The sequence below is a fragment of the Scyliorhinus torazame genome, chromosome 5, assembly GCF_047496885.1.
Source record: "Scyliorhinus torazame isolate Kashiwa2021f chromosome 5, sScyTor2.1, whole genome shotgun sequence".
NCBI classification, from domain to species: domain Eukaryota; kingdom Metazoa; phylum Chordata; class Chondrichthyes; order Carcharhiniformes; family Scyliorhinidae; genus Scyliorhinus; species Scyliorhinus torazame.
In genome coordinates, this window is record NC_092711.1 from 153175722 (window position 1) to 153199499 (window position 23778).

The 23778-nt window shown below is 48.5% G+C and overlaps 1 protein-coding gene and 2 long non-coding RNA genes across 3 annotated transcripts; 1 reads left to right on the forward strand and 2 right to left on the reverse strand.

The window, feature by feature from the left end:
• Window positions 1-3215: 3215 nt before the first annotated feature.
• LOC140422151 (uncharacterized) lies at window positions 3216-10200 on the reverse strand. The gene is made up of 2 exons (XR_011947284.1): window positions 9835-10200; window positions 3216-6699 (listed from the first exon to the last, which is right to left on the reverse strand). It is a non-coding gene; the product is annotated as an uncharacterized lncRNA (long non-coding RNA).
• A 212-nt stretch (window positions 10201-10412) lies between these two features.
• LOC140422136 (uncharacterized) lies at window positions 10413-12774 on the forward strand. The gene is made up of 2 exons (XM_072507134.1): window positions 10413-10542; window positions 10890-12774. The coding sequence occupies exon 2, from the start codon at window positions 11242-11244 to the stop codon at window positions 12169-12171; it is 930 nt and encodes a 309-aa protein (XP_072363235.1). The 5' UTR covers window positions 10413-10542; window positions 10890-11241; the 3' UTR covers window positions 12172-12774.
• A 3179-nt stretch (window positions 12775-15953) lies between these two features.
• Window positions 15954-23730, reverse strand: LOC140422148 (uncharacterized). The gene is made up of 2 exons (XR_011947281.1): window positions 23385-23730; window positions 15954-17998 (listed from the first exon to the last, which is right to left on the reverse strand). It is a non-coding gene; the product is annotated as an uncharacterized lncRNA (long non-coding RNA).
• Between the last annotated feature and the right edge of the window lie 48 nt (window positions 23731-23778).

Here is a 23778-nt window from a genome sequence, read left to right on the forward strand (position 1 = left end):
GATGCCAGAAATAATGCGGATACTTGGGGAGTTTGGGGATTTTTCAGGGTATAAATTGAACATGGGAAAGAGTGAGCTGTTTGTGGTGCATCCAGGGGAGCAGAGTAGAGAAATAGAAGACCTACCGTTGAGGAAGGTAACAAGAGACTTTCGTTACCTGGGGATCCAGATAGCTAAGAATTGGGGCACATTGCACAGGCTAAATTTGACGCGGTTGGTGGAACAGATGGAGGAAGATTTCAAGAGATGGGACATGGTAGCATTGTCAATGGCAGGGAGGGTGCAGGCAGTTAAGATGGTGGTCCTCCCGAGATTCCTTTTTGTGTTTCAGTGTCTCCCGGTGGTGATCACGAAGGCTTTTTTCAAAAGGATAGAAAAGAGTATTATGGGTTTTGTTTGGGCCGGGAAGACTCCGAGAGTGAGGAAGGGATTCTTACAGCGTAGTAGGGATAGGGGGGGGCTGGCACTACCGAGCCTAAGTGAGTATTATTGGGCCGCTAATATTTTAATGGTGAGTAAGTGGATGGGAGAGGAGGAAGGAGCGGCGTGGAAGAGATTAGAGAGGGCGTCCTGTAGGGGGACCAGCCTGCAGGCTATGGTGACAGCCCCATTGCCGTTCTCACCAAGGAACTATACCACGAGTCCGGTGGTGGTAGCTACACTGAAGATTTGGGGACAGTGGAGACGACATAGGGGAAAGACCGGAGCACTGGGGGGGTCCCCGATATGAAACAACCATAGGTTTGCCCCGGGGGGAATGGATGGGGGATATGGAATGTGGCAAAGAGCAGGTATAACGCAATTGAAAGATCTATTTGTGGATGGGAAGTTTGCGAGTCTGGGAGCGCTGACCGAGAAATATGGGTTGCCCCAAGGGAATGCATTCAGGTACATGCAATTGAGGGCTTTTGCGAGGCAGCAGGTGAGGGAATTCCCGCAGCTCCCGACACAAGAGGTGCAGGACAGAGTCATCTCAAAGAAATGGGTGGGGGACGGTAAGGTGTCGGATATATATAGGGAATTGAGAGACGAAGGGGAGACTATGATGGACGAACTAAAAGGGAAATGGGAAGAAGAGCTAGGGGAGGAGATTGAGGAGGGGATGTGGGCAGATGCCCTAAACAGGGTAAACTCGTCGTCCTCGTGCGCCAGGCTAAGCCTGATTCAGTTTAAGGTATTACACAGGGCACATATGACTGGAACACGGCTCAGTAAATTTTTTGGGGTGGAGGATAGGTGTGCGAGGTGCTCGAGAAGCCCAGCGAATCATACCCATATGTTTTGGTCATGCCCGGCACTACAGGGGTTTTGGATGGGGGTGACAAAGGTGCTTTCGAAAGTAGTAGGAGTCCGGGTCGAACCAAGCTGGGGGTTGGCTATATTTGGGGTTGCACAAGAGCCGGGAGTGCAGGAGGCGAAAGAGGCCGATGTTTTGGCCTTTGCGTCCCTAGTAGCCCGGCGCAGAATATTGCTAATGTGGAAAGAAGCCAAGCCCCCGGGGGTGGAGACCTGGATAAATGATATGGCGGGGTTCATAAAGTTAGAGCGGATTAAGTTCGTCCCAAGGGGGTCGGCTCAAGGGTTTACAAGGCGGTGGCAACCGTTCGTCGAATATCTTGCGGAAAGATAGATAGGGGAGAACAAAGAAGGCAGCAGCAGCAGCCCAGAACTTGGGGGGTGGGGGGTGGGGGGCGGGGGTGTGGCCTGAGACAAGGCAGTTGCCAATTAGGGCTAGTTTTTATTTTTGTTATTTAATATTTATTTATTTGTTGTTGTTTTCTTTTGTTCTTGTTTAAATAAAAAAGGTCATTATTATCTGTATTGTTATAATGTTGTGTAAAGGATGCACAATGTACTGTGTTGGTTGACCAAAAATTTTCAATAAAATATTATTTAAAAAAAAAAAAGAATCTATCAAATTCAATCCGAAAACATTCACTGACCCTGCCTCCAGCACCCTCTGGGGAAAGAGATTTACAGACCCACGGCCCTCAGGAGAAAAACAATATTCTCATCCGCGTCTTAAATGGAAGACCCCTAATATTTAAGCAGTGTCCCCTAATTCTAGTCTCTCCCACAAGGGGAAACATTCTCTCAGCAATCTCTCTGTCAATTCCACTCATGATCTTATTGAAACACATGAGATCCTCTCTCATTCTGCTAAACTGCAATGGATACAGTCCCAACCTGTCAAACCTTTCCTCAGAGGATAACCCCCTCATTCCAGGAATCCGGGGAGTCAACGTCCTCTGAACTGCTTGTGATGCAATTATCTCATTCCTGAAATCAGGAGACCCAAACTGTACACAGTGCTCTAAATATGGTCTCACCAAGGTCCTGTACAACTGCAACAAAACATCCCGACTTTTATTTTTCGGTCTCTTTGCCATACACAACATTCCATTGTGCTTCCCAAGTGATTTCAACTCACTCGATAAAGCCTGATTAAACTGTTCAAGGATTCGATCGAGCCACTTGCTGTACCTACAAACTAACTTATTGTGACTCCTGTACACGGACGCCCAGATCCCTCTGTACCTCATCGTTCTGTAATGTCTCACCATTTAAATAATATTGTTTTATTTAATCCTTCCTGCCAAAGTGGACAATTCACATTTTCCCACATTATCCTCCATCTGTCGAGTTTTGTCCATTCACTTAATGTCCTTTGCAGACTCCTTATGTCCACTTCACAAATTACTTTCTGAACTATGTGTCATCCGAACATTTAATCGCCATACATTTAATCCCATCACCCAACTCATTGATATAGATTGTAAATAGTTGAGGGCCCAGCACTGATCCTTGTGACACTCCACTTGTCACATCTTACCAACCCAGAAATTACCCATTTAAACCTACTCTCTGCTTCCTGTGAGCTAACCAATCCTCTATCCATGCTGATATGTTAACCCCCGACATCATGAGCTCCTATTATGTGTAATAACCTTTGATGTGGCCCCTTGGAAAATACCTTCTGGAAATCTAGATAAACCACATCTCCAGGTTTCCTCAAAGAGCCTGGATAAATTAGTTCATCCCTGAATCTCATTTTTAAACATTGTGTGTCAAAAGAAAAGGTCTCCTCCACCCCTCTGTCTCCTTTGCTAATTACCTTCGAGGGGCTCACTCTCTGTTAAAGAGCCTGCCAACCCCTCTCACCCACTTTCCCCGAAGTGAATGAATTTAATCAGAAAAAGACCAAAAAAACCAAATATTTTTAATGAAACAAGTTTATTAATGAAACAGAACATGGGTTTAAAAAAAAATTATCAGAAAATGACTTAAGGATCAAAGACAACCAGAGTAAAAGAATAATCAGAATAAAAACATGTTCACAATGTTCCAGACCCAAATGTTTCTCTTCAGCTCCCCTGTACCTAGCTCCAGTGACTCCCCACATTGGACACAGGGGCACTGAACCTTGGGGTCACGTCCCCATCAGCCCCAGTTACCCCACCGTCGAACCCCGATTGGTTGGGGATCCATTTTCCAGTCAGTCCTCCAGCACCTTCCTGTCCCTTTATTAGTGACATACCCGTGACAATTTCCCAACTGGGGCGCAGGTCCCAGCTAAATTCAGTCCTCAGCTCCTTTGCCTGTCACTGATGTGAGCAATAGAGAGACAGAAAGGTTCCAAAGGCTCAAATGGGAAGTGAAAACTTGTGGATTCGGATCTCTGTGAAGATCAGTAATTAATATTTTAAAAAATCAAATTCCCAGTCAAATTAAAAGATCACATGACAAGACGTCTTTAGGACTTTTGTTGCAACAAACAAAATAGAAACAACATTAACTAATCACTATTTTTGAAGGAAACCTACACAAAGTATAAAATATAACTTTTCCCTTTTACACAATCTAAACTTCCACTCCACATTATTCTCTCCTCTACCCCGGAAGTCGACACTTAATTGTCTCAGAACCAGTCCAAAGTGATTATTCATTCCAGAGGTTTCCGTTCTTTTCTTTTCCCAATCTGCAGGCTTTAACCCCAGAACTGTCATTCACAGCGAATGATTGGCGAGCTACCAGAAAACAGGCATAAATAGGTCATTTTCTGGTTGGCAAGATGTAACGAGTGGAGTGTCACAGGGATCAGTGCTGGGACCTCAACCTTTAAAGTTTATATAAAAAACTTGGATGACGGGACTGAAGGTATGATCGTTACATTTGCTAACACTGTGGCCAAAAAGGGAGAGGAGGTGGTGCTGCGCCGTTAACAAGGATGATGTCAGTACGTAAGGGAGGATCACAGATCAGGAATACAAAATGTGGAAACTGTTTGGGTGGAGCTAAGAAACAGCAGAGGGCAGCAAACATTGGTAAGAATTGTTTATAGACCACCAAACAGTAGTGGTTTTGTGTGCACTGTAAAAGCTTCTATAGGTACGTAAAAAGGAAATATTTAGCGAAGACAAACGTGAGTCCATTACAGGGAGAATCAGTAGAATGTATAGTAGTGTGAATAGAGAAATGGCAGATTATCTACATTTAAAATTTAAATTTTTTTTAAAATTTAGAGTACCCAATAATTTTTTACAATTAAGGAGCAATTTAGCGTGGCCAGTCCACCTACCCGGCACATCTTTGGGTTGAGGGGGTGAGACCCACGCAGACACAGGGAGAATGTGCAAACTCCACATGGACAGTGACCTGGGGCCAGGATCGAACCCGGGTCCTCAGCGCCGTAGGCAGCAGGGCTAACCACTGCACCACCTGTATATTACCTCCTATCCCATGTGCTTTCATTTTGCTAACTAACCTCCTGTGGGGTGTTTGTCAAAAACCTTCTGAAAATCCAAGTGTACGACGTCCACAGACTCCCCTTCATCAATTCTGTTAGTAACATCCTCAAAAACTCCAAAAGGTTCGTCAAACAGGATTTCCTATTCCTAACTCCATGTTGACTATTCGGAGTTTGCTCTCATATTCTATTTTCTCTTTATCAATTTTGTGGTCCTCCTTTGCTGAATCTAAACAAGTTCCCAATCCTCAGGCTTACTACACTCTTACCCACTTTCTGAACCTCTTCCTTTGAACTAATGGGAATCTTAAACTTTGCTTGCCACGGTTCCATCGCGTTTCCTGTTGGATTTTTGTTTCTAAAGGAATTTATATTTGATGTAAATATCTAATAATATTTTAAATGCTAGCAATTGTCTATCTATTGTCACACCTTTTATTGTAAGTTCCCAATGTGCCCACAGACAACTTGTCCCTCATACGTTGACAGTTTCCTTCTGTGAGAAACACCCAGATAAATTAAACAAAAGAACCATGTAACCACCATAGCCCATCTTCATGGCAATGTGGCATTGGCTTTGGGGGTTTCCAATCAGGAATGGGAACAAAATATCTTCCGACGTCCAAATACCCTATCACTCTGGTCCTCGTGAAACTTGGAACCAGGTATTCACAACAAAGCTCAAAGAGCATCAGCCCACTGGAGGCAAAGTCATGAGACCGGCCAGTCCAGCAGAAAGAAACCCTCAGACCCTCCCCATTGACCAACTGACAGAATGAACACAATGCAGTCCTGGCTGTAATTAAGAGCAGAAATATTAACAGCAGAATCCAACCCCTTGTTCACTTGTGAACCTGTTGGTGTCTCAGCAGGTGCGATGAAACACAAAATCCCTTCCCACATTGAGAGCAGATGAAAGGCCTCTCCCCAGTGTGAACTCGTTGGTGGCTCCGTAGGTGGGATGGATGAGTGAATCCCTTCCCACACTGAGAGCAGGCGAATGGCTTCTCCCCAGTGTGAACTCGCTGGTGTGTCTGCAGGGTGGATAACCGAGAGAATCCCTTCCCACAGTCAGAGCAGGTGAACGGCCTCTCTCCAGTGTGAACTCGCTGATGTCTCTGCAGGTTGGATAACTGAGAAAATCCCTTCTCACACTGAGAGCAGATGAACGGCCTCTCCCCAGTGTGAACTCGCAGGTGAGAGATCAGTTCTCGAGAGCTTTTGAAGCCAACCCCACAGTCAGAGCATTTAAAGGGTCTCTCATTGGTGTGAGTGACACTGTGTCTCCGCAGGTTAGATAAGTGAGCGAATCCCTTTCCACAAACGGAGCAGGTGAACGGTCTCTCTTCAGTGTGAACTCGCTGGTGGGACATCAGTTCTTGAGAGCTTTTGAAGCCACTCCCACAGTCAGAGCATTTAAAGGGTCTCTCATTGCTGTGAGTCAAATTGTGTCTCTGCAGGTGAAATAACTGAGTGAAACCCTTCCCACACACGGAGCAGGTGAACGGCCTCTCCCCGGTGTGACTGTGTCGATGGGTTTCAAGCACAGATGGGAACCTAAATCCCTTCCCACAGTCCCCACATTTCCACTGTTTCTCCATGTGCTGGTGTCCTTGTGGAACTCCAGGTTGCACAATCAGTTGAGGCCTCGTCCACACACAGGACACGTATGCGGTCTCTCCCCACTGTGATTAGGTTCAAGCTGTGTAACTGGTTAAAGTTCTTTCCACAGTCAGTGCTCTGGAACACTCTCACTCGGGTGTGTGTGTCTCGGTGCTTTTCCAGTCACACTGATCTTTAAAATCTCTTGAAGCCGACAGAACAGACAAACGTTTGTTCTTCTAGATTGAAAGACCAATGATATTCAGAACCCAATGAATTGAGTGACTGTCAGATGTTGATGCAACGTTTGGTTTGAGTTGTCTGTCTGTAAATCTTCCTCTTCTAATATCCTGTAAAAGGAGTTTACAAAAAGCATCCCTGTCAGTACAGGATAGAAATTCAGAACAGACAATTCTAGTTTCTCTGGAACATTTTTTCCTCTCTCATTCCCGAAATCTGTAAATTTCAATCCCACACACTCTCCCTCCATTCTCACTCTGCTGTATCTAATATTCACCCTCCCAATTCTCCTGAAGGTGCTGATTGACAGATCCCTGCTCACTGCTTCCTGTTCTGGACACAGGGACCTGAAAATCTTCATGCAGGCTGCCAGACAGATATGTGTCTATATTCCTGGACTGAAAATGTTTTAATGTATAAGATTGTTCCAATTGGTTAAGATACAGGGGGTTGTGACTGACCATGTCCTTGAACTTGCTGCCCATGAGGGGAGTCAAGCAGAGATGATTAATCATTTTTAAATGAAATTGGATGGGTGCTGCAGGGTTACAGAATGGGACCCACTCGACACTGACAGAATTGCTCGACAGACAGTCGGCATCGACACAAAATGTCCAATCCTCTTCTGTTATAAATCTGACTGGAAATATATAACGTAGCTACTGTACTACATTACAAAACAAGAATAATTAATGTACTTTATTTCAGAACCATCAGTAATATATCAGAACCATCAGTAATATATCTAACCTGTACCATATAACACATGGTGAGACACAGTGGTTTGCACTACTGCCTCACAGCATGAGGCAGTCGGGTTCAATTCCAGCCTCGGGTGATTGTGTGGAGATTGCACTTTCTCCCCGTGTCTGCATGGATTTCCTCCGGGTGCTCCGGTTTCCTCCCACAGTCCAAAGGTGTGCAGATTAGGTGGGTTAGCCATGCTAAATTGCCCCTTAGTGTCCAATAAGGTTAGCTGGGGATAGGGGGGGGCTTGGGCCTCGGTGAGGTGCTGTTTTGGAGAGTTGGTGCAGACTCGATGGGCCCAATGGCCTCTTTCTGCACTGCACCGATTCTATGAAGACAAATCTCATAGAATCAGAGAGTTTACAACAGAGCACGAGGCCCTTTGGCCCATCATTTCTGCGCCAGCCATCAAGCACCTCTCTATTCCAATCCCACTTTCCATCACTTGGACCATAGCCGTGTGTGCTTTGGCCTATCACGTGCTCATCTCAATGCTTCTTCAATGTTGTGAGGGTTCCCGCCTCTGCCACACTTTCAGGCAGCAAGTTCCAGATTCCCACCACCCTCTGGGTGAAAATGTTTTTCCTCAAATCCATCCCGAATCTCCTGCCCCTTACCTTAAATTTATGCCCACTGTTTACTGACCTGCCAACTAACGGGAAAGCTTTCTTCCAATCTACTCTAGCTATGTCCTTCATAAATTTGTACAATAATAATCTTTATTGTCACAAGTACGCTTATATTAACACTGCAATAAAGTTACTGTGAAAAGCCTCTAGTCGCCACATTCCGGCACCTGTTCGGGTACACGGAGGGAGAATTCAGAATGTCCAAATTACCTAACAGCACGTCTTTTGGGACTTCTGGGAGGAAACCGGAGCACCCGGAGGAAACCCACGCAGACATGGGGAAAACGTGCAGACTCCACACAAAGAGGGTGGAGGAATCGAACCTGGGACCCTGACACAGTGAAGCAACAGTGCTGCCCATATCACATATCCCCTCAGCCTCCTCTGCTCCCAGGAAACTCCTAACCAGCCTCTACTCATCGCTGAAACGCCCAGGCAACATGCTGAGGAATCGCCTCTTCATTCTTTCCAGTACAATCCCATCCTTCGTCTAGTGCGGCAGCCAGAACTGCACTCAGTTCTTGATTAATAAGGGGATCAGGGGTCATGGGGAGAAGGCAGGAGAATGGGGATGAGAAAATATCAGCAATGATTGAATGGCGGAGCAGACTCGATGAGCTGAGTGGCCTAATTCTGCTCCTATGACTTATGAATCTCCTCTGCATCCGGGGCTTTTCACAGTAACTTCATTGAAGCCTACTTGTGACAATAGGCGATTATTATATTATTATTATCCTCTCCAGTGCAATCACATCCTTCCTCTAGTGTGGCAACCAGAACTCCAGCTATGGCTTAACAAGTGTTTTATACAGCTCCATCGTAACCTCCATCCTCTTATATTCTATACCTCAGCTAATAGAAGTATCCCATATCTCTTCTTAACCACCTTATCTACCTTCCCTTCTGACTTCAGGGATCTATGGACAGGCACATCAAGGTCCCTCTGACCCTAAGTACTTCCTAGGATCCAACCATTCATTGTACATTTCCTTGCCTTTTCATCCTCCCAAAATGCATTGCCTCACACTTTTCAGGGTTAAATTCCATTTGCCACTGTTCTGTCCATCTAACCAGTCCAACTACATTACCCTTTAATCTTTCCTCCTCACTACTTATCATACAACCAATTTTTGTATCATCTGCGAACGCACTTGATCTTACCTCCTCCATTCACATCCAGATCATTAATGTACACAACAAAGAGCAAAGGGCCCAGCACTGATCCCTGTGGAACACCACTGGACACGGGCTTCCAGTCACAAAAATAACCTTCAACCATCACCCTCTGCTTTCTATCACTAAGTCAATTCTGGGTCCAATTTGCCAATTGCTCTGGATCCCATGGGCTCTTGTCTTCTTGACCAGTCTCCCATGTGAGACCTTGTCAAATGCTTCACTGAAGTCCCTGTAGTCTACATGAACTGTACTACCGTTAGCTACACACCGAGACAGCTCCTGAAAAAAATCAAGTCAAATTTGTAAGACATGATCTCCCCTTCACAAAACCATACTGACTATCCTTCATTAATCCTTACCCCTCCAAGTGGAGATCAATTCTGGCCCTCAGAATTTTTTCAAAAGTTTCCCTACCACTGAGGTTTGGCTCACTGGTCTGTAATTTCCTGTTTTTTTTACTTACTTCACTCCTTGAATAATGGAACCACATGATCTGTCCACCAGCCCTCCGGCACCACTCGTGTGACCAGAGAAGATTTGAAAATTGTCAGAGTCTCTGCAATCTCCTCCCTTGCCTCCCACAGCAGCCTGGGGTACATCTCATCTGGGCCTGAGGTTTTAAACAAGTGACCAATTGAAGGTGAGAATGCGAAAAGAAATGGAAAGGGGGAGAAAAGAAAGTGTTTTACTCACAGATGTTGGGGACAGGAGGAAGGTGCAGTCTGTGTGAAGCTCAATCTTCACTCACAGCCAGGGGAGCAGCAACTTTACTGGGCAGACAGTGGAAGAAGGTCCGTCCAACCATTGAACCAATGGCCGGACTTGATTGTCTAGAGGACCTTCCGGTCCTCCGGGGATGCCATCGGCCAAGCTGACGTAAGGTTGGGCGGGGTTTACAGGCCAGCCGCGATGAGCTGCTGTCCAACCCCGGATCAGTGATATTATTCCCAATGGGAGACCTTGCGCTGGGAAGTCTTTGTGACGTCACAATAACGCCGTGCCTGAATCGTCCAATAGCAATTAGTCTGCTGCGCGCTGACGTCTGACGTCTCAGGGCTACAGTGCGAAGGCCGGTCACGCGGACCCAGGAACCCCGCCCCCACCGATTGTGTCCCCTCTTCCTGCATCTCCTCGAGACAAGGTTTCCAGGCAGCCGGCCGATATTCCAGCCAGAGTGAAGTCTCTCACTCCACCCCCGGCCTGGGACTGCTCATGTCCAAGGGAGAGGGGACGTTGCGCACGGGCAGAGAACCCATCTCTTGAACTTCCTGCTGTGATGTTGACCAATGGGAATATGTTGACAACCGGAAGGACTCTGGTGCGCCAGCCAATCAAAGCGTGGCATTTGTGTGAATGAAGATTGAGCTTTACACTGACTAAAACTTCATCCTGTCTCCATCTGTGAGTAAAACACTTTCTCATCTCCCCCTTTCCATTTATTTTCTCATTCTCACCTTCAATTGGTCACTTGCAGCAACTGAAGGGAAATGAAGTGAATCCAGGGAGGGTGCAGACCATGGAAAGGTTGATCCAGGTCTCTCTCTCTCTCTCTCTTAAAGATAGGGACATCCTTTGCTCCCACTGCTTGACACATTTATTTGTCTGGCTGGAATGGAGGGAGTGTGTGTGGGATGGAGAATTACAGTTTTGGGGGAAACAAGAGGGAAATAATATTTCATAAAAACAGAATTGTCTTTTCTGAATTTCTATCCTGTACTGATAATTAATTTTGGAAACTCCTTTTACAGGATGTTTAAAGAAGAGGATTTACAGACAGAAATCTCAAACCAGACATCATGTCAGCATCTGCCAAAGACATTCAGTTTCACGGGGGCTGAATATCAATGGCCTTTTGAGTCTCGAGAGGGAAATGTTTGTTTTGACTACTTCAAAAGATTTTAATCATCAGTGTGACTGAAAGAGCACCTGAGACACAAACCGAAGTGAGTGTTCCAGTTAACTGACTGTGGAAATAACTTTACACAGCCTGAAAAAAACATCACACCATTCATAGCAGGGAGAGACCGTCCGTGTTCTGTGTGTGTGAACCAAGCCGTCAACTGATTGCCAAACCTGGCGAGTCACGTAAACACCTGCCGAATGGAGAAACAATGGAAATGTGGGGACTGTGAGAAGGGATACAAAGCCCCATCTGAGCTGGAAATTCATCGATGCAGCCAGACTGGGGAGAGGCTATTCATCTGCCCTGAGTGTGGGATGGGATTCGCTCGGTTATTTAACCTTCAGTTATACCAGCGAACTCACACCCGGGAGAGGCCGTTCAGCTGCTCTGAGTGTGGGAAAGGATTCACCAAGTCATCCAACCTGAAGTTACACCAGAGAGTTCACACTGGAGAGAGGCCGTACACCTGCTCTCGGTTTGTGAAGGGATTCATTGATTCATCCACTCTACAGAAACATCAGCGAATTCACACCAGGGAAAAGCCGTTCTTCTGCTCTGAGTGTGGGAAGGGATTCACTCAGTCATCCCACCTGCAGACACATCAGCGAATTCACAATGGGGAGCGGCCTTTTACTTGCTCTGCGTGTGGGAAGGGATTCATTCAGTTATCCAACCTGCTGTCACACCAGCGGGTTCACAGTGGGGCGAGGCCTTTCACATGCTCCATGTGTGGGAAAGGATTCATTGATTCATCCACTCTGCAGAGACACCAGAGAGTTCACACTGGAGAGAGGCCATACACCTGCTCTCGGTGTGTGAAGGGATTCATTGATTCATCCACTCTACAGAAACATCAGCGAATTCACACCAGGGAAAAGCTGTTCTCCTGCTCTGAGTGTGGGAAGGGATTCGCTCAGTCATACCACCTGCAGACACACCAGCGAATTCACACCGGGGAGCGGCCTTTTACATGCCCCGCGTGTGGGAAGGGATTCGCTCAGTCATCCCACCTGCAGACACACCAGCGAGTTCACAGTGGAGAGAGGCCGTTCACCTGTTCTGTGTGTGGGATGGGATTTATTTGTTCATCCGAGCTGCTGAGACACCAGGACAGTCACACTGATTAGAGACATTTTCGATGCTCTGACTGTGGTGTTAATTGTATCTGTTGGGTTTCAGTATCCACAGTATTGATTGGATGGTTACTTGAGCAAATATAAAGAGCCATTCTTCATGCCCGGTGGGCACTGCGGGGGTTGGGCTGCATCATTGACTCACAAGATAACATTTTAGTTTCAAGCTTTATAACTTTGGTAATTTGTTTTGTTTCACTGCCCAGTCAATGTTAATGTTTGTTTTAAAGGAGCAGAAAGAGACACTGACTGACATCAGGTGGTGACAGGTGGTGTATAAATGGAACATTTCACTCTGTGAACAAATCCACACCAAATAGAGATTTAGTCCACCCTAAGACTGGATTATTAATGGAGGTTCGAGCCCACACCAAACTGAAAGGTGAAGAAAAATATGCCACCACTTATAAAGGGAGAGATCAGGAATCAAAACCTCCATTCTGTTTACAGACCAGTAGAGAGAGGAGAAATCAGGGCTGTTTAAATTAATTCCCCTCCTTTCTGTAACAAGAAACACTGACTGACATGGAGTGGAGTGGGGTCAGGAGGTATCTACCTGTAATGTTTCACTCTGTGAATAAATCTATACCAAGTACAGATTGGCTCCAGTTTCTTCCTTCACCATAAAGCTCTCAGGATTATAACATGGGAACACAGAATGCCTGCCGGATGGTGAAGGTTGGAAAATAACATTTCACACAGAATCTTACAATCCCAGTAGTTTTTGTGAGAAATAACTGAAGCAAGTGGAAATTGTCAGGGTCTGATTACCCGCTGCGGTTCTCGGAGTCTGAGCCATACGACCAGTGGAAGAATGAAGTGGAGATGTGGACAGGGGTTACGTCCCCACCAAGGAGGAAACAAGGTCTGGCCTCGGCTTCTCACTCCCCAACAAAAGGAAAATCAAAAGCAAAGTATTCTGGGAGCTGGGCTCCCATTGGTTGGATCCTGATTAAAGTTTGGATTTTCCATGAGGGTTTTGTTGATGAGGTTTACAAGAAAGATGATCTATTGGATGTCTATGATGCACAGTTGGACTTGGACAGATTGTGAAGGAGGGTGAAAGCATCTTTTGCAGATCCAGATATCACAACCAAAGACAGAATTAATAGGTGAATGAACACCAGGAATGACTGGGGAACAATTAACAGGAGTTTCAGGTCCGACTGAAAATATCATTATGAGATGAACTGCCCAAATTGGAAAACCAGGGTCATCAAAGCGACACATGGCAGAGTGAATTCTGAGGCTGAAGGTGATGATGATCAATCTGAAGGCATTGTCTTCATCACAAGGAGCTTTGGTCCAGTATTTTATTTAGCAAATGCAAAGTCCCCAAGCCAAGCAGTTTCTTCCGATCCTGCTGTAGTGCGAATAGGCCTCCACTGAGTCTGTGGATTGGACCATCTTGTATGATGTGTGCATAGGGGGCTGGTACTAATGCCCCATCTGTGGAGGTTGGTCAAGCAGGGGCCCTGGCTGGTTCTGAACCTGTTAAGTGTGGACACTCTTTCCTGGGAAGGTTGAAAGCAGGCAGCTGTTGGGTTGGGTTTGAGACCAGGTACTTGTTTGTCAAGTCCAATGATTCCCATTAATTTGCCCAGGTGGAATTTGCGTTGACATCCCGTGTGGGAGGATTTTTCCAGATTGGCCTTCTTGATGGGAGACATACTTTGGGTGGGCTGAATACATAGAAACATACAGAGAAAATAGAAGCAGGAGGAGGCCATTCAGCCCTTCGAGCCTGCTCCACCATTCATTATGATCATGGCTGATCATCAAGTTCAATAATGGCAAGACTTCTGGTGGTGGCGAACGCACATCAGGTGGCTCTCCACCCAAACAAACCCAACAGAGGCTATTTATCGGGAATTCCGGTTTAAGAAGCCGGAGAACTGAACACCCTACCCCCCCCCCCCCCCCCCCCTCCCACACACACACGCGGGGGGAGGACGACTAATGGAGAATGGTGCTGAAAAGGGAGCTAAAAGCCATGAAGGAGGCGATCAGGACGGAGTTCCACACGATGATGAAGGAGGTGATGTCGGAGGCGACAAACACAATGCAGCGAACCATCGAAGGCCTGGGAAGGAAGGTGGAGGCCCAGGGGAAAACAATCCTGGAGTTGGAGAAAGCTCCCTCGGACCAGAGCGACAGGATTGGAGCTCTGGAAACTGAGGTGAGAAGGTTGGTGACAGCCCAAGGGAGCCTAAGAGGGAAAGTGGAGGACCAGGAAAACAGGTCCAGACGGCAGAACGTCAGAATAGTGGGTCTGCCAGAGAGGACAGAGGGTAGGTTAGGTGGGGTTACGGGGATAGGTTGGAGGTGTGGGCTTAAGTGGGGTGCTCTTTCCAAGGGCCGGTGCAGACTCGATGGGCCAAATGGCCTCCTTCTGCACTATAAATTCTATGATTTTATGAATAACCTGAGCCTTCCCTCCATCGCCACTGATCCCTTTAGTCCCAAGAGCTGTCTAATTCCTTCTGGAAATTACACAACGTTTTGGCCTCAACTATTTTCTGTGATAGTGAATTGCAAAGATTCACTACTCTCTGGGTGAAGAAATTTCCTCTCACCTCAGCCCTAAAAGGTTTACTACCCATTTTCCTCCAATTATGACCCCCAGTTCTGGACTCCCCCACCATCGAGAATATTCTTTCTGAATCTACCCTGTCTAATCCTGTTAGAAGTTTGTAGGTCGGGCTGGTTTCTATTGATGTGATCCGATTAGGATGGTTGGAGAGGCTGTTACGATCCAGGCAGTATGGTCGGAGAGGTTGTTACGATCCGAACAGTATGGTCGGAGAGGCTGTACGATCCGGTCAGTATGGTCGGAGAGGCTGTTACGATCCGATCTGTATGGTCGGAGAGGCTGTTATGATCTGGTCAGTATGGTAGGAGAGGCTGTTCCCAGCTTTTCTCGGTGGCACCACGTGTTTCCAGGATTTTACTCAGATTTTCCCATTTTGCAGAGCTATGAGCCGGGGCCTCCTCGACCGATTTCTTTAATTCCACCGCCAAGCTTTGGTGATGTTTCTCTAATCCGGCCACCACAATGCGGTCGCCGTTGCCGATGGCTGACGATATAGTCGGTAGGGGAGAGGGAGAGCCCGCCCTTGCCACCTTGTTACTTGCCGAGCCCTGCGACACCTCAGAATCTGAAGAGTAATTGCACCTTTCTTGTTTTTTCCCCTCCCTGGGCATTTTCAGTGGGTTTGTATCTTCACCAATCAGGTTGTTGGGTTTGGAAGTTCCCGTAAGTGTCTGTTGTACCTGAACATCTATATTTAGAACTTGTGAGTCCCCCTCTCCTAAATATGTCACTGAAGTCCCCCAGACTCACATTTCTGTCCTCGGCCTGCTGCAATGTTCCGGAGAAGCCCAACACAAGCTGGACCAACAGCCCCTCATCTTCTCATGAGGCACTTTACAGCCTTCTCAACTCAACACTGAGTTCAACAACTTCACACCCTGAACTCTCGCCTCCATTTTGATTTGTTTTTTTGCCGAGTTCCAGTCTGCATCTTGTTTTCATGTTTTTTGCTTCCAGACAGAGTTGTCCTTTATTCTGCCATTAACACTTACTCTGGACCAATGCTTTGTTTCTTTACTACAACCATTACCTCTCCCTTTGCCTTTTGTTCCAGGATATTTTTGACATTTAATCTCACCCACACTCTAACCAATCCCTGACTGATGGATCTGTGTGTCTATTCGGAATCCTGGATATCCGTTATCCCTTCTCAGTTCCCAAATAACAGAGGTCAAGTCTGTGCTTTTTGGCAAAGTCCACTTGGACTTTATTTGTCAGCTTGTGCCACTGGTAAACATGTTTTCAATACAAAATTTAGAAAGTTTTCAACTAGCCCTGCAGCAAGCTAGTCAGATTGATTGTCTTTAGCGAATACAGTAGTGAGTTTTCATTCAATTACAGATCGTAGTAATTCTTCAAATCATAATACACAGGATGAAATAACTAAGTAATTTAAGCAAAATAAAGACGGTGATTGGTAAAAGCAAGCAGCAAAGGAAATAGGTTTCAGAAATATAGATGGGGTGATCCCAGGATGCGTTTTTCCATCCCGGTTTGTGATTTTTAAGGATATTGTTATCTTAATGTCTCACCTTTTTACTTCTGATTGGCTTTAACTAATTTATAATTACTCAATTCGGCCAAAATGCCTGTCCCTCAATTTAAGAGAGATTGTATTTAAATGCACTGGTGCAAATTTTCCATTCCATCGCTTGCCAAGTTTCCAAATTATCCACACCTGCATCTAACATTAATTGAAAAACACAGTTTTGATTCAGACATTATCACCCTAGACTGGCTGTTACCACAGAAACTGGACTACTCGTTCTTAGGATAGCAGCACCAGTTCTTACGATACAATGGGGCCTTTTAGCTAGTTGACATCACTGACCTTGCAGATGTGAAACCTAAGAAATTAAAATGTATGATCTGGATTAACCCTTAGTGGATTCCCAGCTATTGTTGCACTCAAGTAATGCTGAAATGAAATGAAATGAAAATCGCTTATTGTCACTGGTAGGCTTCAAATGAAGTTACTGTGAAAAGTCCCTAGTCGCCACATTCCGGCGCCTGTTCGGGGTGGCTGTTGTGGGAATTGAATCGTGCTGCTGGCCTGCCTTGGTCTGCTTTAAAAGGCAGCTACTTAGCCCTGTGCAAAACCAGCCCCTAATATGCTTAATATGATTATAGTTAATTATTCTTAATCAGTTCTCATTTAACCCTTTTACCTCTATCCACTTGTGGATCATTTCAGTGGATATGTTCTCTCCCAGGCTCAAAGAGCATCAGCCGAGTGGAAACAAACCCAGTGAAACGGGCCAATCCAGCAGAAAGAAACCCTCTAACTTCACTCGCTGTCAGAATGAACATGGTTCGGTCCTGGATGTGATTAACAGCAGCAATAACAGCAGAATCCAACCCCTGTCATCACGTGTGAACTCCTTGGTGTTTCAACAGATAGGATGACCGAGTGAATCCCTTCCCACACAGAGAGCAGGTGAATGGCCTCTCCCCAGTGTGAACTCGTTGGTGTCTCAGCAGCTGTGATGAAACACAGAATCCCTTCCCACACTCTGAGCAGGTGAACGGCTTCTCCCCCAAGTGAACTCGCTGGTGTGCCCGCAGGTTGGACGAATCTCCAAATCCCTTCCCACACTGAGAGCAGGTGAACGGCTTCTCCCCAGTGTGAATTCGTTGGTGTTTCCGCAGGCTGGATAACTCAGTGAACCCCTTCCCACACTGAGGGCAGGTGGATGGCTTCTCCCCAGTGTGAATTTGCTGATGTGACTTCAGGTTAGATAACTGAACGAATCCCTGCGCACACACAGAGCAGGTGAACGGCCTCTCCCCAGTGTGAATGCGTCGATGAGCTTCGAGCCTTGATGGGAAACTGTATCCCTTCCCACAATCCCCACATTTCCATGGTTTCTCCAAATTTTGGGTCTCCTCGTGTCTCTCCAGGTTGGACAATCAGTTGAAGCCTCGTCCACACACAGAACACGTGTACGGTCTCTCCCCGCTGTGAATGGTGTGACGCTTTTTCAGGCTGTGTAACTGGTTCAAACTCTTTCCACAGTCAGTGCTCTGGAACCCACTCGGGTGTGTGTGTCTCGGTGCTTTTCCAGTCACACGACGTTTAAAATCTTTGAAGCTGACAGATCCGGCAAACATTTCTCCTTCTAGATTCAAAGGCTGATGATATTCAGGTCCCAAGGAATCAAATGACTCTGACAGATCCCAGATGTGACATTTGCGGCTTAGGTCTGTAATTCCTCCTCTTCTAATCTCCTGAAAAAGGAGTTATCCCTGTCAGTACAGGATAGACATTCATAAACAGACAATTCTAGTTTCTCTGGAACATTCTTTCCTCTCTCATTCCCCAAAAGCTGTAAATCTCCGTCCCACACACTCTCCCTCCATTCACTGTATCTAATATTCACCCTCCCAATTCTCCTGAAGGTGCTGATTCAGGCTGATTGACATCCCTGCTCACTGCTTCCTGTCCTGGACACACAGATCATAACAAATAGGAGCTGCAGTCGGCCATTCGGCCCATCGAGTCTGCTCAACCATTCAATGAGCTCATTGCCGACCTACCTCAGCACCATTTTCCACACTATTCGCCATATCCCTCGCTATCTTCAATATCTAGAAACCTATCAATCTCTGTCTTGAAAATACGTGATGACTGAGGCTCCACAGCCCTCTGGGGGAGAGAATTATGGCAGCATGGTAGCACAGTGGTTAGTACTGCTGCCTCACAATGCCAGGGTCCCGGGTTCAATTCCAGCCTTGGGTCAATGTCTGTGTGGAGTTTGTACGTTCTCCCCGTGTCTGCGTGGGTTTCCTCCGGGTTCTCCTAGATGTACGGGGTAAGTGGATTGGCTGTGCTAAATTGCCACTTCGTGTCCAGGGATGTGCAGATTAGTTTATGGGGTTGCAGGGATAGGGTGGAATATGGATCCGTGCAGGCTCGATGGGCCGAATGGCCTCCTTCTGCACTGTAGGGATTCTAAGATTCTAAGAATTCCGAAGCAGCACCACATCCTCGAGTGAAGAAATCCCTCCTCATCTCAGCTTTCTCTCCATTTTCCTGCCGGTTCCCCACAATCCTCGACCATCTCGTCAATCGGAAATCTGTCGTGAAGCAGGCGCGGGAATAGCTGCTTTCCGCAGGTTCTGGTTCCACTCGCCGAGAATCCGTCATTTATCCCGATTGCCCGGCACTCATCTCCCTCATCCTGAATTAATATTTATTGCCATGTCCCTCGAACGCTTCGGATTAGGTTTGGTAAGATTATGCTGAAAAACATCAAGAAATCCGTTGATAAAAGAGCACAGGCGGATTCAGCGGGGCTGGAGCCGCCTTTTCAACATGGCGGCCTGACCCTCAGGAGGTCTCTCGACCCCGCGCTCTCCGGGACTCTCTCGGAGGCGGTGAAAATGATGACTGCCGACATTCTCCATGTTATTGACCAGAGGCTGAGTGACCTGACTCAATATCTGTGAGCTCATGAGGCCGAGCTGCAAAACACCATGAAGAGGCTCGATGATCCGGAGGAGAGAATCCTGAATGTTGAGCAAGATGCCTCCTTGGCAAAGGCAACAATTCAATCCTTGGAAAACCGGCCGAGTGACGTGGGGGACTCCTGGAGAACCGAGGGTCAGAGAAATAACATCCGAGTCGTCGGCCTGCCAGAAGGTGTGGAGGGTGAGGCTCCCGTTAGGTTCTTCGAGGACCGGCTGCCATGTTTTCTCAAGCTGGATGTGAAGCCTGGGCGTTTCAAATTAGAAAGGGCACATCATGGACTTCCAGTAGCAGCCATGGAGTGAGTGGGCGCACACAGGGCGGCTCAGCCACGGAGTGAGTGGGCGCTCACAGGGCGGCTCAGCCACAGAGTGAGTGGGCGCACACAGGGCGGCTCAGCCACGGAGTGAGTGGGCGCACACAGGGCGCTCAGCCACGGAGTGAGTGGGCGCACACAGGGCGCTCAGCCACGGAGTGAGTGGGCGCACACAGGGCGCTCAGCCACGGAGTGAGTGGGCGCACACACATGGCGCTCAGCCACGGAGCGAGTGGGCGCACACAGGGCGGCTCAGCCACGGAGTGAGTGGGCGCACACAGGGCGCTCAGCCACGGAGTGAGTGGGCGCACACAGGGCGCTCAGCCACGGAGTGAGTGGGCGCACACAGGGCGCTCAGCCACGGAGAGTGGGCGCACACACATGGCGCTCAGCCACGGAGCGAGTGGGCGCACACAGGGCGGCTCAGCCACGGAGTGAGTGGGCGCACACAGGGCGGCTCAGCCACGGAGTGAGTGGGCGCACACAGGGCGGCTCAGCCACGGAGTGAGTGGGCGCACACAGGGCGGCTCAGCCACGGAGCGAGTGGGCGCACACAGGGCGGCTCAGCCACGGAGTGAGTGGGCGCACACAGGGCGGCTCAGCTATGGAGTGAGTGGGCGCACACAGGGCGGCTCAGCCACGGAGCGAGTGGGCGCACACAGGGCGGCTCAGCCACGGAGCGAGTGGGCGCACACAGGGCGGCTCAGCCACAGAGTGAGTGGGCGCACACAGGGCGGCTCAGCCACAGAGTGAGTGGGCGCTCACAGGGCGGCTCAGCCACGGAGTGAGTGGGCGCACACAGGGCGGTTCCTGCTCGAAGGTGTTGGTTTTGTCCCTTTTTGCCTGAGTTCCGGGTACATTCAGTGGTAATGTGGAGCGAGAGTGCAGGGCAAGAGGTTCTCCCCTAGATGGGCATGTTTATGGGCTATCAGACCCGGCTGAAGACAGGTAAAGAGCTGGTGAAAGAGTTGGGGAGACTCTTGGCGCTGTTCCAATTACAAAGGAGGGGGTGGGGGGTGGGGGGAGGGAGGGGGAGAGGGGGGGGGGGGTCATTGACAACAGGCAAACTGCAGATGGAGCAACTGATGGGCTTCATTAAAGAGGAGATTGGGCAGCAGAGGGAATGCAGAGCGACTGGTCGAGGCGATTGAGGGGGCAGTGGCACCACTTCGCGGGACCCTGGAACGGTGAGAAAGTGCCTCGAGATGCAGGGGGTGATGATCCGGGAAGTGGAGAAGGTGGAGACCGATCAGAGTGACCGTATTGTGCTGTTGGAGGTGGAGGTGGCGATCCCGAGGGAGTTGTGTAAGTCACTGCTGCCGAGGGCGGAGGAGCAGGAGAACAGGTCCAGGTGGCAAAATCTGTGGATTGTGGGTCTGTCAGAGGGAGTGGAGGGAATGAGTGCTACGAACTAGGTCGCCAGGATGCTGGCATCATTGGTGGAGGAGAAGGTGTTGGACAAGGCCCCAGAGGTGGATCAGGCCCATTGGTCCCTGAGACAGAAGCTGAGAGTGGGGGAGCGGCCGTGGGCAGTGATCGTGCGGATGTAGAAGTTCCAGGACAAAGAAAAGATCCTGCGGTGGGCCAGGGCACGGCAGGACTGTGAATGGGAGGCAAACCGAATCAGGATATATCAGGACATTGGAGGGGAGCTGGCCAGGAGGCGGGCGGGGTTCAACAAGGCCAAGGCAGTGCTGTACCCGATTCGGGGTGCTGTACCCGGCCAGACTTTGGGTGACCTGTGGGAACCGGGAATATTATTTTGGGCCGCCGGAGGAGGTAAATGACTTTATCAAGGAACATAAGCTGGGGGAGAGCTGAAAGGTGACTCTTGAGTGGAGGAGTTCTGTCCGTGAAAGTTGGAAGTGGAGCGATTACCCCCCCCGACTTTTGTTGTGTTTTGGGTATTTTTTCTGGACGTGTTGGTATTTTCAGTCTTTACTGTAGTCCGGTGCTTGTTGCACATGGTCACGTTTCTACGAAAGGTCAATGCAGGTTGTATGGAGGCTGGGCTTGGGGCCTTCGGGTGGGAGTTGCCATGTTAGCAGGTAATGCCAGTGAACGGAAGTGTAGTGAGGCAGGGGGGGTGGTGGTGGGGGCACGGCGACGTGGGAGGTATGGAGGATGGGTTTGGTCATGGGCAGGGTGGGGGGGCCATCTTGGGTGGGCCCGGTTCAATGTGGGGATGGGGGAGGGGGTGGTAACCCAATGGTGATGTTGGCGGACACTAGAGGGGGGTGGAGGCGTAAGCCTTTGGTGAGAATCGTGACAGGGAAAGTCCGCCGACTACATGGGTGGGTCAAGATGTCCTGTATGTTTCCACACCTGAAGAGTTTGGGAGCGGATGTGATTTTCTTGCAGAAGATGCAACTCAGGGTGAAATGTCAGTTGAAAATGAAAATCGCTTATTGTCACAAGTAGGCGTCAAATAAAGTTACTGTGAAAAGCCCCTAGTCGCCACATTCCGGCGCCTGTTCGGGGAGGCTGGTACGGGAATTGAACCGTGCTGCTGGCCTGCCTTGGTCTTCTTTAAAAGCCAGCGATTTAGCCCAGTGTGCTAAACCAGCCCCATGAGACTGAGGAAGGGATGAATGGGTCAAGTGTTTCACTTAATTGGAAGTCAAGGGGGTGGCCATTTTGTTGAGCAAGAGAACAGGGTTTACGGGGGCCAGAGAGGTGTTGGACCTGGGAGGTTTGTGATAATGAGTGGGGCGTGAGAGGGGACGGCGGTGGTGTTGGTGTCTGCGCCCAATTGGGATGATATTGGTTTTGTAAAGAGGTTACTGGGAGCGATTCCGGACCTGGATTCTCACCAGCTGATCATGGGAGTGGATTTTAATTGTGTAATGGAGGTGAGATTGTGGAGATCGAGCCCCAAGTCGATGGGAAGGTTGAGAATGATGAAAGAGTTGGGGGGGTTCATGGAAAGGATCGGGTTGGTGTATCCGTGAAGGTTCGTGAACCCGGCAGAGAGAGAGAAAATAATCCTTCTTCTTGCATGTGTATAGGGTGTATTCCCGGATTGATTTTTTTGTAGTGAGCTGGGCGGTGCTTGAATCTACAGTGCAGAAGGGAGGCCATTCGGCCCATTGAATCTGCACCGGCCCTTGGAAGGAGCACCTCTTGGAAAGAGCACCCTACCCAAGGTCAACACCTCCACCCTATCCCCATAACCCAGTAACCCTACCCACACTAAGGGCAATTTTGGGCACTTAAGGGCAATTTATCATGGCCAATCCACCTAACCTGCACATCTTTGGATTGTGGGGGGAAACCGGAGCACCCGGAGGAAACCCACGCAGACACGGGGAGAATGTCCAGACTCCGCACAGACAGTGACCCAAGCTAGGAATCGAACCTGGGATCCTGGTGTTGTGAAGCAACAGTGCTAACCACTGTTCTACCGTGCCACCCATATCACATATCCCCAGCCTCCTCTGCTCCCAGGAAACTCCCAACCAGGCTCTCTTCATCGCTGAAACGCCCAGGCAACGTGCTTATGAATTTCCTCTGCATCCTCTCCTGTACCATATAATCTGTACCATATAACTACACGAGACTGTCTCTGTGCTATATTAATTCACTATCTCCTTAAATGTCAGCCATCTCCTGGAGAAACTAGCCCTTTAATTGTAAACATAAGGAAATAGACCATCCTTTTAGCCAGACAAGTTAATGTGTCAAGCTGAGGGAGGAAAGGATGTCAATGTCTTTAAGAGAGAGAGAGAGAGAGACCTGGGTCAACCTTTCCAAAGTCTGCACCCTCCTTGGATTCACTTCCTTTCCCCTCAGTTGCTGCAAGGGGAGAGAAAAGAAAGTGTTTTACTCACAGATGTTAGAGACAGGAGGAAGTTACCGTCTTTGTGAAGCCCCAGTGTTGCTCATTGTTCAGCTTCCGCATTCAGACAACGGGGGAGCTGATTGGATGGTGGAAGAGAGTTCTTCCGGTTCACCAACTCTTCCTATTGGTCACAAATTTACTGCTCACGCACGTGAATCCGTGGTGACGTCTCAGGGTTCCAGTGCGCAGGCCCGGCGCGCGGACATAGCAGCTCCGCCCCACTCATAGTTCCTTCTCCTCCAGACAAGATTTCCAGACAACCGGCTGACGGCTCCGGCGAGAGCGAGAAGCCGCTCGGTGATTTCCCCTCCCCCCCCGGACACGGGACTGCGCATGTCCAAGAGAGAGGAGAGGCTGCGCATGTGCGAGGGAAAGCCCAGCCC

Excerpts from the sequence above, each read along its gene's own strand:
- LOC140422136 (XM_072507134.1), top strand. The coding sequence starts at position 11,242 with ATGGAGAAACAATGGAAATGTGGGGACTGTGAGAAGGGATACAAAGCC.